This window comes from Quercus lobata, chromosome 8, assembly GCF_001633185.2.
Source record: "Quercus lobata isolate SW786 chromosome 8, ValleyOak3.0 Primary Assembly, whole genome shotgun sequence".
Classification (NCBI taxonomy): Eukaryota; Viridiplantae; Streptophyta; class Magnoliopsida; order Fagales; family Fagaceae; genus Quercus; species Quercus lobata.
The window spans coordinates 13,399,521-13,419,018 of record NC_044911.1 but is presented as its reverse complement, the minus strand read 5'-3'; the positions used below and the strand labels follow the sequence as shown (position 1 = coordinate 13,419,018).

General features: G+C 35.9%; 2 protein-coding genes and 1 pseudogene across 3 annotated transcripts; 2 read left to right on the top strand and 1 right to left on the bottom strand.

The window, feature by feature from the left end:
• Window positions 1-443: 443 nt before the first annotated feature.
• Window positions 444-4,212, top strand: LOC115958342 (disease resistance protein At4g27190-like). Its single transcript, XM_031076746.1, has 2 exons — window positions 444-635; window positions 984-4,212. The coding sequence occupies exon 2, from the start codon at window positions 1,040-1,042 to the stop codon at window positions 3,914-3,916; it is 2,877 nt and encodes a 958-aa protein (XP_030932606.1). The 5' UTR covers window positions 444-635; window positions 984-1,039; the 3' UTR covers window positions 3,917-4,212.
• Window positions 4,213-11,171: 6,959 nt separating this feature from the next.
• On the bottom strand, window positions 11,172-14,181 carry LOC115956420. The gene is made up of 2 exons (XM_031074808.1): window positions 14,064-14,181; window positions 11,172-11,725 (listed from the first exon to the last, which is right to left on the bottom strand). Exons 1-2 carry the CDS (start codon window positions 14,179-14,181, stop codon window positions 11,172-11,174), a joined length of 672 nt encoding a protein of 223 aa, XP_030930668.1.
• Window positions 13,475-19,047, top strand: LOC115957749 (annotated as a pseudogene). Its single transcript, XR_004084397.1, has 2 exons — window positions 13,475-13,598; window positions 15,741-19,047. The product of XR_004084397.1 is annotated as a disease resistance protein At4g27190-like (transcript).
• Window positions 19,048-19,498: the final 451 nt, after the last annotated feature.

Here is a 19,498-nt window from a genome sequence, read left to right as displayed (position 1 = left end):
GAGCACCTTGGATAGGGCATTTGCTTGAAAATTTCCAAGTAATTTTCATAGTTTTCTCCATTGCTAAAGAAATCAATAATTGAGCCTGTAAATATAAATATATATATATATATATTGATATTAAAGTTGGCTAGTGGGGTTTCCTAATATAACAAGAATTCAGTCAACTTGTGTTGACTCAGGCATGGCAATACAAGCCACACGGCCCACATCAACAGACCCAAATATGGCCGCCCAGACCACCTTGGATTGGGAATTTGCTTGAAAATTTCCATGCAATTTTCATAGTTTTACTCCACTGCTAAAGCAATCAATAATTGAGCCAGTGAATATGCTAGCTAATTCCCATTATCCCATAACTGAAAAGACACATTCAATGAAAGTCTCCAAAATGGTTTTCTTAGCTTTGTTTCCTTAGATCATTTTGCTTTGCTGGAGAGGTTGTGAATTCTTTCTTGCTTCTCATTTAGCACATATTCTACCATAAAAGTGGTGGTTTCTATTGTAGGTTCATCGAAGCATCAGATCGAAGAAATGTACGCATCAGAGAAGAGCAGTAAGTGTGGTTTTCTACTAGCTTAAGTTTGACACAATCACAAATGCATTCTACCAGGGTATGAATTAATTTCTTAAAGGTATGAATTAATTTCTTAAATTGAATTCTACTTTAGTTCTTATACACTTTGTCTTGTCCTTTATTGTGTTCATTTCATTAGAAATTAATAATGAAAATGTTTATCACACACAGTGTGTTCTATTTTGAAAGCACGGTTTCAATTAAAATTGTGAAATTATGTTTTGAAAACACGATTTTACTATTTCACAATTATAACTAAAATCATATTTTGAAAATACAATTTCACAGGCTGTGTTGTACAGTTATGTATAACTACTTGTGTGCGACAATAATTAAGGTTTAATAATTTGTTAGATCCGTTTGCCTGCTGCAAGGCAGTGAAAACTTGTATTCTTGTGTTGTGTAGCTCTTTGGCTGTCAATTATTTTAAGCTTCCAGTATCTCACATAGCAAAATCCTGGGATGGAAGTGTTGGCTGCGGCTGTTGGTGCACTAGTGGTAACACCTGCCAAGCTTCTTTGTAACTGTGTCTGTTCAAAGATCAATACAACTATCAATGTCCAATCAAATCTTGACGATGTTGAGAAGGAGATGAAAAGCCTTACTGATCGTAGAAAGGAAATCATACATGAAACAGAGGCAGCTAAGAAAGAAGGGAGCCAAATCAGAGCTCCAATCATAACTTGGCTTGAGGATGTCAAAGAGCTTCAGCCTAGAGTCAATCGGATTCATGAAAATAAGCCTTCTACGTGTTTCTTAAATTTCAGTAAGAGGTACAAAGGTGGCAGGGAAGTTGAGGAAATACTAAAAAACATCAAAAGGCTTCTAAAAGATGGAAAGTTTCCACAGGGTCTGGTTGATCCTACTAGAGTTCCCAGAGCGGTGGAGCATATTCCTGGACCTTCAATTCAGGGTCAAACAACAGCATCAAAAGCTTTAGAAAAAACTATGAAGCTATTGTCTGATGATAGATTTCAGAGGATTGGTATTTGGGGCCTGGGAGGAGTAGGCAAGACTACTATGGTAAGAACTCTCAACAATGAGCTCAAGAGTACTTCAAGGAACATTTTTGGCGTCATCATTTGGGTTACCGTTTCCAAGAATTTGGACATGAAACAGGTACAAACACAAATAGCTCTGAGATTGAATTTGGAGACGAAAATGGAAGAAAGCGTGGAGAGAATGGCCATTAGACTTCATCATAGACTTATGAATGAGGAAAAATATCTACTCATTCTAGATGATGTTTGGCAGAAACTTGATTTGGACAGTTTGGGTGTTCCACAGCCTGATGTTCATAAAGGTTCTAAAATCATATTGACAACTCGGTTTATGGAAGTTTGTAGGAAAATGATGACTGATGTGGAAGTTAAAGTTGATGTTTTAAATGATGAAGAAGCTTGGCAATTGTTCAGTCAAAAGGCAGGAGATGTGGCTCATTTGGAAGGAATTAAACCATTTGCAGAAGCAATTGCAAGAGAATGTTGCGGATTACCTCTGGCCATCATCATAGTGGGAGCTGCTATGAGAAGAAAGACAAAGGTTGAGCTATGGGAAGATGCCTTAAAAGAGTTGCAAAGGTCAGTGCCTTCTGTAGAAGGCATTGAGGATGAAGTCTATAAGCCTTTGAAGTGGAGTTACGACTCATTACAAGGTAACAACACAAAATCTTGTTTCCTATACTGCTCTTTGTTTCCTGAGGACTTCTCAATCGAAGTCAGTGAACTAGTACTGCATTGGCGAGCAGAAGGTTTGATAGATGAACAGCAGAACTATGTGGATTCAGTCAATAGAGGAATAGCTTTAATTGAAAATCTAAAGGACTCTTGTTTGTTGGAAGATGGTTCCAAAAAGGGCACCGTGAAGATGCATGATGTTGTTCGTGATGTTGCTATATGGATCACATCATCATCTGAGGATGGATGTAAATCCCTTGTTCGCTCAAAGTTTTGCTTGAGTGAGATTTCAGTTGGGGAGTTTTCAAATTCTCTCAAAAGAGTTTCTTTCATGAATAGCCATATAAGAAGTCTACCTAATTGCTTGATACAATGTCCAGAGGTCTCAACACTGCTACTACAAGGCAGCTGCCCCTTTGAAGAAATTCCTGGAAGATTCCTACTAGGATTTGAAACACTCAAGGTCTTGAATCTCAGTCGAACGAACATTCGGTCATTGCCTTGCTCTATACTTCTACTTGGTAACCTCTGTGCTCTTTTTTTAAGGCATTGCAAATATATTGAAGTAGTACCCCTACTGGGATCTCTCAGTAAACTTCAAATTCTTGATCTTTGTGGCACTAGTATTAGAAAATTGGCAGGAGAGATAGAATTATTGAGCAATTTAAGGCAACTAGACTTATCCTACACAAGAAAGCTAAAAGCCATTCCTACTGGAATTATATTTAGGTTGTCTTGTTTAGAGGTTCTAGATGTGACAAACAGCTCCTACCAGTTCCTTGTGAAGGGAGAGGAAGAAGGAGAGACAACTTTTGAAGAGCTCATACAGCTTGATGGATTACTTGTTTTATCCATCAAATTGAAGAGTATCCCATTGCTCAGCTCTGATGATCTTTCCTGGATAAATAGATTAAGAAGATTTCAAATTTTAATTGGCCCAACAGCATATACCTTCCTAACTACCCATGACAAAAGTGTGGCTGTAAGTAAAATTGATTTCACACAAGACTCAATTCTGCAATTATGGGATATATCAAATTCTCTAGTCTTAAAAAATTGTTCAAACCTAAATCTAATGCTTGACAACTTGGTCATTAATACTGATGTTGGCTTTATTGGTTTAAAATCACTCACGATTGAAAGATGCACAATAACGAAGTCATGTCCAGTTAGAGGATTGGCTGCCTGCTGTGACCTACTACCAAATTTGGAGGAACTTACTCTTGGCCATTTGAATAGAATAAAAAGCATTTCAGAACTATTTGGACAGCTTGGGCTAAGATTTCTTAAACTAAAATCAATTGAAGTGAGGGGCTCTTCTGAGATGAAATATCTTCTCTCCTGTGGTCACATCATTCAGACCCTGCCAAACCTAGAAGTAATCAAGGTAAGCTTCTGTTGGGCCTTAAAGGAGCTCTTTAATTATGATTCAGGACAGAATATGGCTCCAGATCCTGTGGTTCCGAAACTACGGACATTGCAATTGGAGGACCTTTTCAGTTTAAGAATTCTTGGCAGTCTAAGAAGGCTGCCTTTTACTATCCAAAATACAGGTACCATAAAAGAAATAAAAGGAGAATCAGAATGGTGGGATGCATTGCTGTGGGATGATGACGAAACCAAAACAAGTCTGCTGCCTTATTTCCATCCAGCTATGCGTTAGTGCTAGGAACTTGGTGGCTTTGGTCTAAATAAAAGCTTTAGCTCAAAGTGGACCTTCTAATTGTGTTTGTAAATTGAAAGATGACCCAAGAAGTGGAGAAAATTCAGTGTATCACAGGGATATATCACCACCACCCCCCGATATGTAATAAATCCCTAATGAGTGAGTTGACAGTCTGTTCATTATCTTAGTGTGAGAATACTAATAAGCTTGAGAATTTGTTCATTATTGAGTGTGAAAATATCAATGGTTGTATTGAAAATTTGGAATTCTTGAGTGACTTTTGAGCTGGGTGTAATGAGTTTTAGAGTTGTTAAAGTGTTAAAATTTGTGATATATATAGTTGATTGTGGATTTTGGTTGGTAATGGATAATGTTAGAACCTCGATGTATACTTTAATTTCTTGTTTGAATTGATATGCTTACATAATAAGAAAATTAGTACAATTTACATTCCATAATATGTATCAAATTTTCAGAACGAAGGAAAATTACAAATAAATTGTACGTTTCATTCTAGACAGCTAGTTAAAAGCACCATCCTTTGAGCACCACACTTTTAGCTTTTATCCTCTTCGTGGTTTCTTCTTCGTTATTCAAAGATGATCCATGCAGATAATTTATCTCCTTGCCAATGTTAAAAATTATCTGCAGATAAAAAGATTCAGATAGGCAATTTATGTATATTATTTCTTAAAATTTTCATTTGCTGCTTCTTTTCTAGTATTTATCTGCGTGCAGAGGTCCTATTTTTGAAGTCCTATAATAATCCTCCTGTTCGTGTAAATAGCCTATGCTTTCCAACTCGTTGTCTAAATATAAATTACATCTTGAAACAATATAGAAGAGGTCCTAATTGCATGGAATTAGGTGATCTTCAGCAAAAATGGGACACTGCTATAAGTAGAAGAGCTTTTTAACCGATTCTTTCATGTGCCTAGTACAAGTGATTCATGACCATATTATCAAGTTGTTTATGCAAATAAGCAGTACCAAGTTACAAGCCTAGACAACTTTCCTAGAGAAAGACTCTAGATATGATTATGATTAAAATGCGGTTTATATTTAAAAAGAAAATTGTTGCACTCATAGCTGAAGTCCACTGTTTCTCTGGAAACTTGACTATGACAGAAGACCTTTGCAGAATAAGATAAGATAGAGGTTTCAGACAAATCCTAGTGGGATAAGTGACAAAATCCCGAAGTGCAAACAACTGTAATTCACTAGTTCTAGAGCTAGGCGTATTTAGATCCTATGCCTGGGTTTCAGGTATTTTCTTTATTTTAATATGGCATTGTTATCTAAGCTGGCCTGGTGAATTTTTATTAACAAGGATAACCAGTGAACTCAAGTTCTAAAAGCAAAATACAGAGTAAGAAGAAATTGGCTTTGGGCCGAACCAGTGAAAAATGCGTCTTGGTCATGGAAGAGCTTAGGGACTGCTAAAGCTACGCTCATAGCTGGAGCTTGCAAGATGATACATTATTGGGAGAATACCCTAATATGGGAGGATCCGTGGGTCCTGGATCTACCAAATTTTAAACCGGTGTCTAAGTCACATGATAACAGAAACTCTTGTCTAGGAGTATCTCAATTACTTAGGCAAGATAAACTTGGTTGGGATGAAGAGAAGCTAAATTCTTTATTTGATGAGCTATCAGCTAAGGCCATCCAAAGGCCTCCAGTAAGACCAAGAGAGCTACTTGAAACTTGGTGTTGGGCCAACACTCCAAATGGTAAACATTCAGTCGAAGCACTGTACTGGAACAGATCAGTGGAGTTACAAATGAAACTCCATTGCACTTATTTGCCCAATGCCAATTTGCAAAAGCCATCTGGTTTAGTAACAACTGGAGCATAAGACCAGATCAGTGGAATTTAAGCTCCACTGCTCATCTAGTGGACTTAATAATGACCCCACCCCCTGAGTTGGTTGTTATCCCCGCTGTACAAGTCTTTGGGGCCTTGGCCACAGACCAAATTTGGAGATCCAGAAATGCTGTAATCTTTGAAGGAGCAAAGATTGATATGAAGAAAATACAAACTCAACTTTTGTGCAGGTTTGAGGAGCACTTGGCCTCTAGAAATCTAGTCATTACCATGGAGCACACAGTGAGAACTGAAAGATGGATCAGGCCAGAGCAAGGAGTCATCAAAATAAATTGTAATGCTGCAGTCAGTCAAAACAGGCCTTATGTGGCTATTGTAGCGAGAGATTGGAGAGTGACATTGGTGTTTCCTATGTCCAAAAGGGTGGAAACCATTATCCCACTTCAAGCTGAAGCTGAAGCCATCTATTGGGCAACTCAACAAGCCTTGAAGTTAGGCGCCTAAGTGGGAAGCGATACTAAAGTTTGTGGAAAGTGATGCCAAAGTTTTGTAGAGGTCATTCAGAAGCAAAGCAGAGAGGATCCATAGAGAATTGCAGTTCTAATTGCTGATACAATTAGGCTGGTGCATCTTTGACAAAATACACAATTTAACTGGGTTCCAAGATAAGCAAATGGTGCAGCCCACTGCTTAGCAACCTGGTCTTTATCAAACAAGCTGGCTGATTTGTTTGTTTTAGGCTCTGCCCATCAAGTTTTCTCTGATGTAGTTATAGCTGAGCAGGTTTAAATATATGGATTGTAATTTTTTACAATGGCTCTTGAAGTTGGCACTGGCCAAGTTATGTCAATTCTAGTTTATTTTTGTAACAAAGCTATTAGGATTTCCCACGCCAACTAAAATCAGAATTTAGTATTCCAGTGTGAGCAAAGTATTGTACTCCTATCAAAGGGAGATTATTTTGCTGAATACATTCCAATTGAAATTGTCTCTGTGGTCTAGTGTTAAGTCTTGTCCATCATAGGTGCTAACTCTTAGTGATTTTTACTTTTATTTTTTATTTTTTTACTTGGTGTAAACTCCAATCAAGCCTAAATGCTAACTCCTTGTTCTATCATTTATTTTCCTATTGTTTAATTTTATTGTTGAATTATTCTAGTTTTTCTTGCACAATTGTGTCAAATAATCTATATATACTATAAAACCAAAGTTTTTGACTTTTTGTTAACTTTCTTAGAGCTTGCCACGTAAGCTTTGCTGCTTCCACAATTCTCAACATAATTCTTTTTTTTTTTTTTTTAAGGAAAATTTAATTGTTTAACTTCAACCCGATAGTTTTAGAAAAATCCCAATATATTTGGCAGACCTCAAGCAAAAACTCTCTCTCCAATTTTCTTCTCTCTTTCCCATCCATGACATAGCCACACTCACTGGCAAAGCCAAGGGGGGACCATCAGATGGTAAATCCTTCAATCTGTGGCCCTATAAATCTAAATACTAACACAAAAAAAACCCTAGATAATACATTCTAAATCATCCTAGATCATTATTAAAAAAAATAAATAAATTAAATTAAATTAAACTACATTACTGTGTGTGTGCTGTGCACTCGCACCTCCAGTTGCTAACCACATGTTTGTGGTCATCCTCTCAACTCCAACTCCAGTCCAAGCCAGCACCACTGGTATATATCTTTCTCGCGCTTTGTTTAGTTACTGTTAAGAGGTTTACTACTTTTTTGTCTTTCTTTTGAGAAACCGTGTGCTATATAAACTTACTGCTCTACTTTAACAATTTAAGTTCCTTGACTTCTAAACTTGTGGCTTTCTATTGATTTCATTAAAAAAATAAAAACAAAACTCGTGGTTGTCAAGTTTAAAGTTTTACCGTGTTGTCAAGAGAAATAATGTTATTAATAATAAGATTTTTTTTGTTTTATTTTTAATATTTTACAAATTAAAATACCCTCACACAAATTCTTAAATTTTCTAAAATACCTCTATTTTTTAGTTAAATAATTTTAAATTAAAAAAAAAAAAAAAAAAAAAAAAAAAAAAAAAACACTAGTTAAAAGAGTAATTTAAGTATTCCTAAGTTTAAAGTTTTTTCCTTTATCTTCTTCATTTGGCCTAAACTTAGGATACTATATCTATTTCATTTTTAAACATTATTCCACATTACCTTACCTCTTTCTTTAAAATATATATATATATATATATATATATATATACACATGGTTATTTATATATCACTTTTAAACATTATAACACTAAACAAACAAAAAAAATAAAAAATAGCATTATTGAACGCGCAAAGCATGTGTGATGAGTCTAGTATAATATAATAGGCTATAACATAAAATAGTTAATGTATTTATATAAGGGTATGACTTTTGAGATAAATACAAACAATTACTTAATAATTTGAAAAATGTTCAAGTTTCAAAAGCTATTGCTCAATCTTCTTTTCAAAATGCTAAAAATGTATATGTTGAAACCCTAGAAAGCCTAATGTTTGGCTTTACATCAAGTTTGTTTCAATAAACAGAGAATGTCGCAGTAGTGTATATTTAAATTCTTGATAGTGTCTAATTTGCAAAATAAATTATAGCGAAAAGTGGATTTGCATAGTGAGGTTGTTGTATGTTTTTTTTTTTTTTTTTTTTTGGTTGCAAATTTAAATTTGAATTTTGGCTTTGAGCCAAATAAACATACAAAGGTTGCAATTCTCTTTGCAAATAGTTTTTCCGTTGTCTTTAACGTTGCTTTAGTTTCCAACATTACACCTTTTTTTTTTCTTTTTTCTTTTTTCTTTCTTTTTGTGGGCAAATCAGTCTATCACTTATTATTTTAGCTTTTTCTTTTAACTTTTAACATAATATTACACTTTTTTTTTTCTTTCTCAATCTTTTTTATTTTATTTATTTTTGGTGAGCAAATCAGTCTCTCACTAATTCTTTTAGCTTTTTTTTTTTTTTTTTTTTTTTTTTAACGTGAGGTTGGTTAATTATCCTTTTATTTAACTATCTCGTGCAACACACAGATTAGCGATTAGTTTGTTTTATTGACAAGGACACTTTGGAATCCATAAAAAAGGAAAAGAAGAAAGTCTCTTTAAATTTTATTTTGCAATAATATGAATACGCATGGGGATATGACCTCATATATGTAGCAAAGAAATTCTAGCTAGTGGCAGCTTCAAGAATTTTTTCAAGGGATCATTAAGAAAATTAAATTAAACAAAATTTAATAAAAAGAGAACTCAAATATATCAACACACAAAAAAACACACAAATACATAAAGTTTTACAATTTCCTTTGTAAGGACACAATTCTCAGGCGGCCCAATAAGGATGTTGGGCTCGCGTACGAAAGATCCCTCACAATATGATTTGTAGAGAGTGGGCTTGAAAAGCTAGCCGTTGGTCGAGTGGCGTTGTCCGGTCATGGCTTTAGAGGAATCTACGTAGAAAAAGGGAGTTGAGTATGAACATTTAAGCCCTAAGGCGTCGTACCCCGTGGGATGGAGCTCCTCGGAGTTGATCCGAGGACCTGTTGAGGTCTTCTCTCGGTTGCCCAACGACGGACTTTCTTCCATGAAGTCCGGTGTTCCTGAGATGTTTTCCCATGTAATCTCTCTTTTTTCGGAGGTGGAAAAAAGGGCCTCCTTCAGATCTACTTACTTCCTTATTTTATACTAGCTTGCATTCATTGCCCTTCGTCCACGTGTAGGGTCAATCTTTACGAACATTGACATTTGTCCCATCAGTCCAATCCCGGAATTGTTGGGGATGGTTTGATAAAGCTGCAGAGTACGGCTCTGTCAGGCGTCGGGCCTTATCTAGAAGGGTAGTATGGATAACTTCCCCAAGATATTCTGGATTTCCTTACTAATTCGTCCCTATTCCAGTTTTGCCCCTTTATTCTGGTGGGATTATGGATCTGCCGAGGACTAAACTGTCCTCGGCTGCTTCCCAAAAATTGTTTTGTGCTTTGCGTTGTAGAGCTTGGGCCACAGCTCTCCTCGGATTGGGCCTTCGGACGCTCTAAGGATAAATGGGCCTGGTCCACGAATTGTTGGGCCCCACATCCTTCTTTGAGTTTTTATATTTTGAAATCATTACAAGATAATTTATTAGCAATTGTCATTATTTATTGTCAATGTGGGTAGGTATGACCATTTTATTTTATTAATTTTGTATAACATTTTTGTTTTTATCCAATTGTCATTATCTATTTATCATTATTTCTATAAAAATATTTTAAACTAAATGACAAAAAAAAAACCCATTTGCATTGTATTAAATTGACTCACACAACTACACACATCCATACATAAATAATATACTAAGTGTCTACTTAGCCAATCAAATGTTTATCACTAATTTAACTATTTCTTTTTATATTGAATCACTACTTTATAACAAAAAGTTATTATAAAATGACAATACACACACGTGGAACAAACCATCTGTATTTCCTAATTATTAAATTATATAAAATTTTATTATATTTATGCTATGCGTTCACACATTCAACCACATCACAATTCACACAAATAACATTATAATAAAAAAAAAATAATAACATACACAATCAATATCAAGCTCACACACACATATAATATAAATTAATAACAAAGAGAGTCGTTCACAACTACTAGCTAGGGAATCCTAGAAAACCCTTCATTCATGTTAAGTAGACATGGCGAAGCGGGCCAAAATTTGATGACCTGACCCAAATCCACCCATTTCGACCTGGCCCAAACTTGAATTTTTTGGCCCGAATAAAAAAGGCCCAACTTGTGACCCATCCATTTTTTTGCGGGCCAACCCAACCCGACCCGTCTATTTTATAAAAAAATTATTTTTCCTCAAAAATATTTAGACTACATGCCAAGGTGCTAGGTGCATAAATATAAAGGCACAAAGCATATCACTGACACTACTTAGCCATGTAGTAGCCACTAGTAGCAGTGGCCATGCCCCCATTTATTAAAAAAAAGTTAATTAAAAAGAAAAAAAAAATATAAAAGGCAAAAGCATCTACAACTATACATTTACACTACTAAACATCTAACACTACGTTAAATACTAAGTAGTAGAGGAAAAAAAAGACAAAAGGCAAAAGCATTTACAACTACATGTTTACATTACTAAATGTCTAACATTAAATTAAATACTAAATACTAGAGGAAAAAAAGTACAAAAGACAAAATTATTTACAACCACACATCTACACTAAATGTCTAACACTAAGTTAAATACTAAGTAATTGAGTTAAGTACTAGGACAATGTTACTAACACTAAGTCTAACTAGCACAAAACAAAACTAAAGTAAAAGAAAAGGTCCAAAAGTTCATATCATTAGTGAACTTTGGATCTTTTTTTTTTTTTTTTGAGGAAAAATACTTCGAAGAATATTATTAAGGTGCTTGTAAATCAGCAGCAATAAGCAAAAAAATATCTAAAGGAACAGACTCCATCCAAACAGTCAACGAAAAATATAAAAAAGCTCTTCTGGCTAAGGCATGTGCAACAACATTGCCAAGCCTAACGGTATGAGAGAAAGAAAAATTCAAAAGAGAACTAGCTAAAATAAGTGTATCACTAATTAAATTACCAAAAGAAGAAGAAAGATTGTCCCCAAGTTTCAAAGAAGTCATAATGATCTCCGAATCACCTTCAAAGGATGATTGAGTAATTCCAACTTCAAGAGCAAATAAGACGGCTCTCCTAGCAGCTAGCGATTCCAATATAACCACAGAGGGGGGCAAAGGAATTTTTTCTGACAAAGCTGCATTAATCTCACCATTGGATTTTCGAATCACCCCACCTATCCCGGCTTCATTTGAATTTTCAAAAACTGCACCATCGAACTTTGTTTTGAAAGAATCTAAGGGAGAAGGAGACCATTTTTTCTTGCCTTTACTAGCTGAGATGCAATCAGTGTAGATATGCTGAAGCTGAGTCAGCAATTCTGTCAAGAGGAATGGGATTATCGTTCAAGCGAGACTTGTTCCAACAGGTCTAGATAAACCAAGTCGTTATAGCAAATACTTCCAGCAGCTGTGAATTATCTTGAATTTGACAAACCAGATCAATAACAGAGCCCCTACCAGGTATAAACTTTGAATCTGAAGTGTGTAAACTTAAAATATATACTTTTTGTGCTCTTTAAAATTTATCTCTTTCTTAAGTTGTAAATTTGTAATTATAAGCATTCAACCTTTGAGTTATTAACATGGAAGATGTTGTTATTATGAGTAAAAAGCATTTTACTCATGCACAAAACTATCAGAATTAGAAGAATATGGAAAGTTTTATATTTTTTGGTTTGTTTGTTTCTTTCCCTTCGCGTTTATAGTAGTAACACAAATAATCTAATAATAGTAGGTGCCCACTTAACGAAACGAAAAAACAAAAAAAAACAAAAACAAAGGGCATTATGTGCAATTCTTTTTCTCAATTGGTTTGATTCATTCTCTCTAAATATTTGGCATTTTTTTAATGGGAAAATATGGGTCAACCTAAACCCGCCCAACCCACCTGTAACCTAATTGGCCAAACTCGTTTTCAACTAGTTTAAAATGACTCGTTTTTTAACTAGGTCCACTTGACCCGCAACCCGAATGACCTTACTGGACTGTTTGCATGTCTAATGTTAGGCATGAAATAAGGCTAAAAATAGAAGAAAAAATTTTCTAAACAATACTAATTGAGAAAATTACATAATTAAATACTACAGACTCTAGAAAATGTCCCAAAACTAATAAAATCTTATTCTAACTTCTAATTTGGAAATTATAACATAAAAATTATCAAAAATAGAAAATTTGATAATTTGGAAACAGGAAATTGCCCAAAAAGTAGCATGTATCATTGCCAAATGAGTGAGTCTTGATTCTCATGGAGATTCCTTTAGGATACCAGATTTCATGCAATTGTCACTAGCCTGATGGTTTACTTTTCTACTTCCCAAATTTCTTGTGGCTTGACTTGTCATAGGTTTTTAATTTGAGAAAAGTTAAGTTTCATTTAACATGGTATCCACACAATTCTGCATCACACTAGTTTCTAAATTTCCACCCATCACAACATCAGGAGTGTTCATATCTCTGAATTTCTTAAGATCTAATTATGGGCTTTTGGTGATCAAGAAATATATTTCATATGCTTGACGTGGTCCTCTGAACTATCTGTACTTCAAATTAGTGAGTCTTGTTTTCCATGCTAAGCATCAAACCATATAGGGTATATCAAAACAATACTTATTTTCAACCACAACTTTTACTACGTACCAATCAAAATTTAATTTCAAAGAGTAAGGGACTGGAGGAAATTAATGGAGCTATAAGCTATGGGAGGGGTGAGCAAATCGTTACTGGAGCCGACCATACCGACCGGCGCTGACGACACCGTCCCGACACCAGCGCCGACCGATTGAGCCGAGGCCGGCGTTCGGAGGGCGAAGCCCGTTCTGATGCCGGTGCGGTGCAGTCCCCGGATCAAATGATACCACACCCGATCTACACCGAACCGAACCGAACCGATACCAGGCCCAGACTATTCGTTTTTCTCCCCCAGTTTGGATACGGCGTCGTTTCACAGGTTCTGATTGTAATTTTTTTTAATAAGACGACGTCGTATGGCTGTTATTAAAAAAAAAAAGAAAAGCAAACGGTGCATTTTGCTTTAGGTTTTCAGATTCTCGGCCATATAAATTCATTCTTTTGTCTGCTCAATGCCTTTATCCTTTAACTCTCTCTCTTGCTCTCGCCTCTCGCCTGACGCTGACGCAGCGACGCTTGCCTGAGCTCTCGCCGTCGCTCACCAGTCACGGCAAACCAACGGTAAGCCTCTGCATGAATGATTCTTAAGCATGGAAAATCTTAAGCATGAATGATACGGTACAATGGGTTTTAGGCTTGTGAGAGAAGTGAAGTTTATGATTTTGATTTATTGGTGAGAGCTTGTGTTTGTGTCTGTATTTGTCTTTGTGATTGCGAGTGATTGAGAGTGTTTCAGTTTTGTTTTCCTTTTCATTTGTTTTTTGTTTGGGGAAGCATGAATGATTAAGTTGGTTTGATTAAGTTTGGCTGTTTGGGAAAGCATGAATGTCTTCGTGTTTGAGTTTGATTAAGGTTGGCTGCAGGGGCGTAGCCAGGATTTTTTATATGGGGGGGGCCGATTTTTGACAACGATAATTATCATTGTTGTATGGACAGTCTATATTTTTAGGTTGATATGGACCTCCTTTGAGATAAACTCGTCAGATTCATCTTATTTATTAATAGGAAATTCACATATTTGTTTACGTGATCCTGGATCACAATTTATCTCTTCAGATTGAATTCTTGAATATTTGGAAGGGTGTTTATTAGGCATTGAAGTATCAACATTTATATCTATAACCACATTTGTTTCTACAACCATAGGTGTCCTAAATTCTAAATTGCTAACATCTTTTTTCTTAAAGAATGCATCAATTGTTTTTTGTTTGCTCATAATTCTTTAAGTTTTAAGAATATAACTCAAAAATTAACCTGAAAAGAACTTAAAAAATAAACTCTTAATTAGAAATTTTTACTTAATTATATGGATGTTATTCGTACTTAAGAAAAAAAAAATTTCCACTGTAATTTAAATAGTCAACCTATCATCATTCCTATTATTAATTATATGGATGTTATTCATACCTCCCCATGCCTTCAATCATATATTTCTCTAAAAATCTATGAAAAATTAAAGTGCATGTAAATATTTAAGTAAGCGTATATAGTTGAGAAGAAGAAAAAAAAAAACACTAAAAAAAGAGATGAAGGTGTGCTGAAGAAAGAAAAGAAAACTGAAAACTTATCCTCTGAATGATTTATTTTAAGAAAGCAAGAAGAAAGAAAATAATGGTCAAGTTTTTTTTTTTTTTGGATCGTGAGGACTGAGTTTGAAAGGAGGGCTAAGCTGAGGTTTTGTTTTGTTTGGGGGCTGCTGGTATTAGTGGAGTGGGCGGTGGCGTGTACACAGAAGACAAGAAGAGAATAAAAAGAAGAGAAATGATATGTCTACAATATTTTTATAACATTTTTACAACAAATTCTAAGTGGCAGGTTGTTATTGATTGTTATTGTTGGAGCAAAAAAGTAATCTTAGTGTTAGATTCAAATTTGAACCAATAATAACTAACCACTTATGATTTGTAAAAATACTGTAAAAATTTTGTAGATGTAGCAACTCTTTAAAAAAATAGCAAAAGAAAGGGTTCTAATTTTGAGATTGAGAATGGGTGATAAAATGTTAATTTGTTGAGTAGTGCCTTTGGGTATTTAAATATAAGGGGGCCATGTTTTGTTTTATTAGAAGATAAAAGTAGCCTACAATTGAAACTAAAGCTGCTTGGGTCTGGGAGTGAAATGAACAGAAAAGGGAGGGGGGGCCGGATGTAAATAATTGGGGGGGCCCAATTAAAATTTCAATATAACCTGCTGGACTTTTTTTTTTTTTTTGCAGGGGCCACAGCCCCCCCAAGGGGCAACGTGGCTCCGCCCCTGGTTGGCTGTTTGATTAAGGTTGTGATTTATATATAAAACTTTAAATTAATACTCCAAACCGACCAAACCGAGCCGATCAAACCGCACCACTATAGGTTGGAAAACCGACCCTAATCGGTATGCATCGGTTTTAATTATTATAAAACCGATACCTATCAGTTCGGTAACAAATTTGGAAAAAAACCGAGCCGACTGAACCGCGCACACCCCCTTAAGCCAAAGGGACGTATGCATCAAAGAGGGGGGGGAGGCGATCAGTGTGATTTTCTACCACCTTAAGTTTGTGACACCATCCCAAAATATAGAGGGTATGAATGAATTTCTTAAATTTAATTTTAGTGTACCTCCTACACGCTTTTATCTCGTCCTTTCTTGGCTTTGTTTCAATTGAATTTATTACATCCTTTTGCCTGCTGCAAGGTAGTGAAAATTTGTATTCTCGTGCAGCTCTTTGCCAGTGAATTATTTTAAGCTTCCAGCATCTCAAGTAGAAACTTTTCCGGCATGGAAGTGGTGGGTGCAGTGGTGGGTGCGGTTTTTGGAGCACTAGTGATAAAACCTGCCAATCTTCTCTGTAGCTGTGTCGGTTCTAAGACCAAGACCACTCTCAATCTGCAATCAAATATTGCTGCCGTTGAGAAGGAGATGGAAAGCCTTGTGGTTCATAGAGAGGAAGTCAACCATGAAAAGGAAGCAGCTGAGAAGGAAGGAAAGGAAATCAGAGCTCAAGTTGTAACTTGGCTTGAGGATGTTGAAAAACTTCAGCTTAGAGTCAATCCAATTCAGGGAAAGAAGCCTTCTGCATGTTTCTTAAATTGCAGTAAGCGGTACAGAGAAAGCAACGAAGTTGAAGGAATACTGGAAGAGATAAAAAGGCTTCTAGAAGTTGGAAATTTTGAATCTGGTGTGGCGTATTCTACTAGAATTCCCAGAGCAGTGGAGCATAAACCTGGACCTTCAATTCAGGGTCAAACAACAGCATCCAAAAATTTAGTCGAAACTTTGAAGGTACTGCATGATGACAAAGTCCGGAGGATTGGTATTTGGGGAATGGGAGGAGTAGGCAAGACTACTCTAGTGAAGAACTTGAACAATGAGCTTGAGAATGCTTCTACGCAGCCTTTTGGCATCATCATTTGGGTTACCGTTACCAGGAATTTGGTCATTAAAAATGTCCAGACACGGATAGCTGAGAGATTGAATTTGGAGGTTAAGATAGAAGAAAGCGTGGAGGGAACGGCTAGCTGAATTTATCAAAGGCTTGAGAGAGAGAAAAATTTTCTACTCATTCTAGATGATGTTTGGAAGGAAATTGAATTGGGCGAATTGGGTGTCCCTCAACCTGAAGATCATAAGGGTTATAAGGTCATATTGACATCTCGACGTATGGAAGTATGTAGGAATATGACGACTAATGTTGAAATTAAAATCGACGTTTTGAATGATGACGAAGCATGGCAATTGTTTAGTCAAAAGGCAGCGATAGAGGCCGACCATTTTGAACAAATTAGGCCATTTGCAGAAGCAATAGCAAGAGAAGGTTGTGGATTGCCACTGGCCATCATCACCATGGGAGCTGCCATGAGAAGAAAGACAAAGGTCGAGCTGTGGAAAAATGCCTTAACAGAGTTGCGAAGATCAGTGCCTCCTACAGAAGACATTGAAGCTAAGGTGTTTGAGCGTTTGAAGTGGAGTTATGACTCATTAGAAGGTAACAATATAAAATCTTGTTTCCTTTATTGCTCTTTGTTTCCTGAGGACTTTTCCATTAAAATAAGTGAACTAGTAAATTACTGGAAGGCAGAAGGTTTGATAGATGAAGGACAGAATTATGAGGATTCAGTCAATAGAGGAATAACTTTAATTGAAAATCTCAAAGACTCTTGTTTGTTGGAAGATGGTGGCCATGAGGGCACTGTAAAGATGCATGACGTTGTTCGTGATGTTGCTATATGGATAGCATCATCGTTTGGGGATACAGGTAAATCCCTTGTTCGTTCAGGGATGGACTTAAGTGAGATTTCAGTTGGAGAGTTTTCAAATTCAGATTCTCTCAAAAGAGTTTCTTTTATGAATAACAAAATAACAAGGCTACCTGATTCCATGATACAATGTTCAGAGGCCTCAACTCTTCTACTACAAAACAATCGTACCCTTGACACAGTTCCTGAGACATTCCTACAAGGATTTAAAGCACTTAGGGTATTAAATCTCAGTGAAACTGACATCCGGTCATTGCCTCAATCTCTGCTTCAACTCAATGACCTTCGTGCTCTTTTTTTAGGCAGCTGCAGATTTCTTGAAGAACTACCCCCACTGGGAATGCTTAGTAAACTTCAAAACCTTGATCTTAGTTACACTCGTATCACAGAATTGCCAAGAGAGATGGAAAGCTTGAGCCAGCTAAGGCAATTAAACATATCCAACATACATGAGCTAAAAACCATTCGACCGGGAATTATATCCAGATTGTCTTGTTTAGAGATTCTAAAGATGTCACATAGTGGATTTCGTTTCCGTTTGAAGGGAGAGGAAGACGGACAGGCAACTTTTGAAGAGCTCAGATCCCTTAATCGATTAGTTGACTTATCCCTCACATTGAATAGGATCCCATGTGACAGTTCTGAAGATCCTTCGTGGATAAAAAGATTAAGAACATTTCATTTTCAGATTATCCAATCCCAAACAAATGGCTTACTAAGAACACGTGACAAAATTAGCGATATGAATGGTCTTAATCTCTCACAAGAATCAATTGGGTGGTACTGGGGTAATTCAAGTTCTCTGCGTTCAGATCGTTGCCAGATGCTGACTGAAATGTTTGAAGACTTTATTAAAAGTGCTGCCAGCTTTTCTGATTTAAAGTCACTTACAATTTGCAACTGTACAATCAGTATAGGGCGAGGAGGATGTGCTGTTCGCTGTGACCTACTACCAAACTTAGAGGTACTTGAGCTCTTTGCTGTGATTGGCCTACAAAGTATTTCAGAGCTGGCTGGTCATCTTGGGCTAAGATTTCATAATCTAAAATCAATTGGATTGCGAGGTTGTTCTGAGATGAAATATCTTATCTCCTGTGGTGCCTTTATTCAGACCCTACCAAACTTGGAAGTAATCAAAATAAGACGTTGTAATGACATAGATGAGCTCTTTAATTGTGATTCAGGGCAGAATAGGACTTCAGATCCTGTCGTTCCAAACCTGCGAAAATTGGTATTGGAGCACCTTCCCAAATTGATAACTCTTTGTAGACACGAAGAGACATGGCCGTGTCTAGAGCAGGTAGAAGTGGTTAGGTGCAAACATCTCAGAAGGCTACCTCTTACTAACCAAAATGCAGGTACCATGAAAGAAATAATAGGAGATTCACAATGGTGGGATGCTTTGGAGTGGGATGATGACCAAACCAAATCAAGTCTGCTGCCTTTTTTCCATCCAAGGTAGTTGGAATTAGTGGAGGGATTTTTAGTGGCTTTGGTCTAAATAAGGGCTTTGGAACTAAGTTGCCATAGTGATTGTGTTTGAAAATTGAACGAAGACTCATTGAGTGAGTTAAGAGTTTGTTCATTATCTTAAGTATGATAATACCATAAGCTCGAGAGTTTGTTAATTATGAGAGTGTGAGAAAAGAAAACCAATGAGTGTATTTGGATTTTTTTTTTTTTTCTTTTTTTTTTTTCTTTTTTTTTTTTGTGGTTGGTGCTGGATGCATGTATTGGGAATTCAGAATTATTGAGTTTCATGTTTGTGTGTTAAGATTGAAAAAGCTTTGAGTTAGGCATAATGGGTTATAAAATTCAATGAGAGTTTAAGATTTGTAATCATTAATCAGTATCTTTCATAATGGAATCCTGTTGGTGTGCACATGAAGTTAACTCAACAGTATTGAAATCACGTTGTATGTTTTAATTTCTTGTTTATATGGATAGGCTTATACTAATCAAAAATTGAAATTTTGGTAGTGGAGTTTACAATTATATCAAATTTCAGGTAACTGATTCCAAAATTTTGGGACTAAAATTTTTGTTTTTGTTGTTGTAGGATTTACATTATATCAAATTTTCAGAACTACGGTAAGTATGAGTAATAAATAAGTTGCAAGTTTCCTTCTAGACAACCCTCCCCAACCAGATGTTGACTACCACTTTTTACTAATTTTTCCTTTTCATGATTTCTTCTTCTTTAAAGAAAATCCTATAAAAACA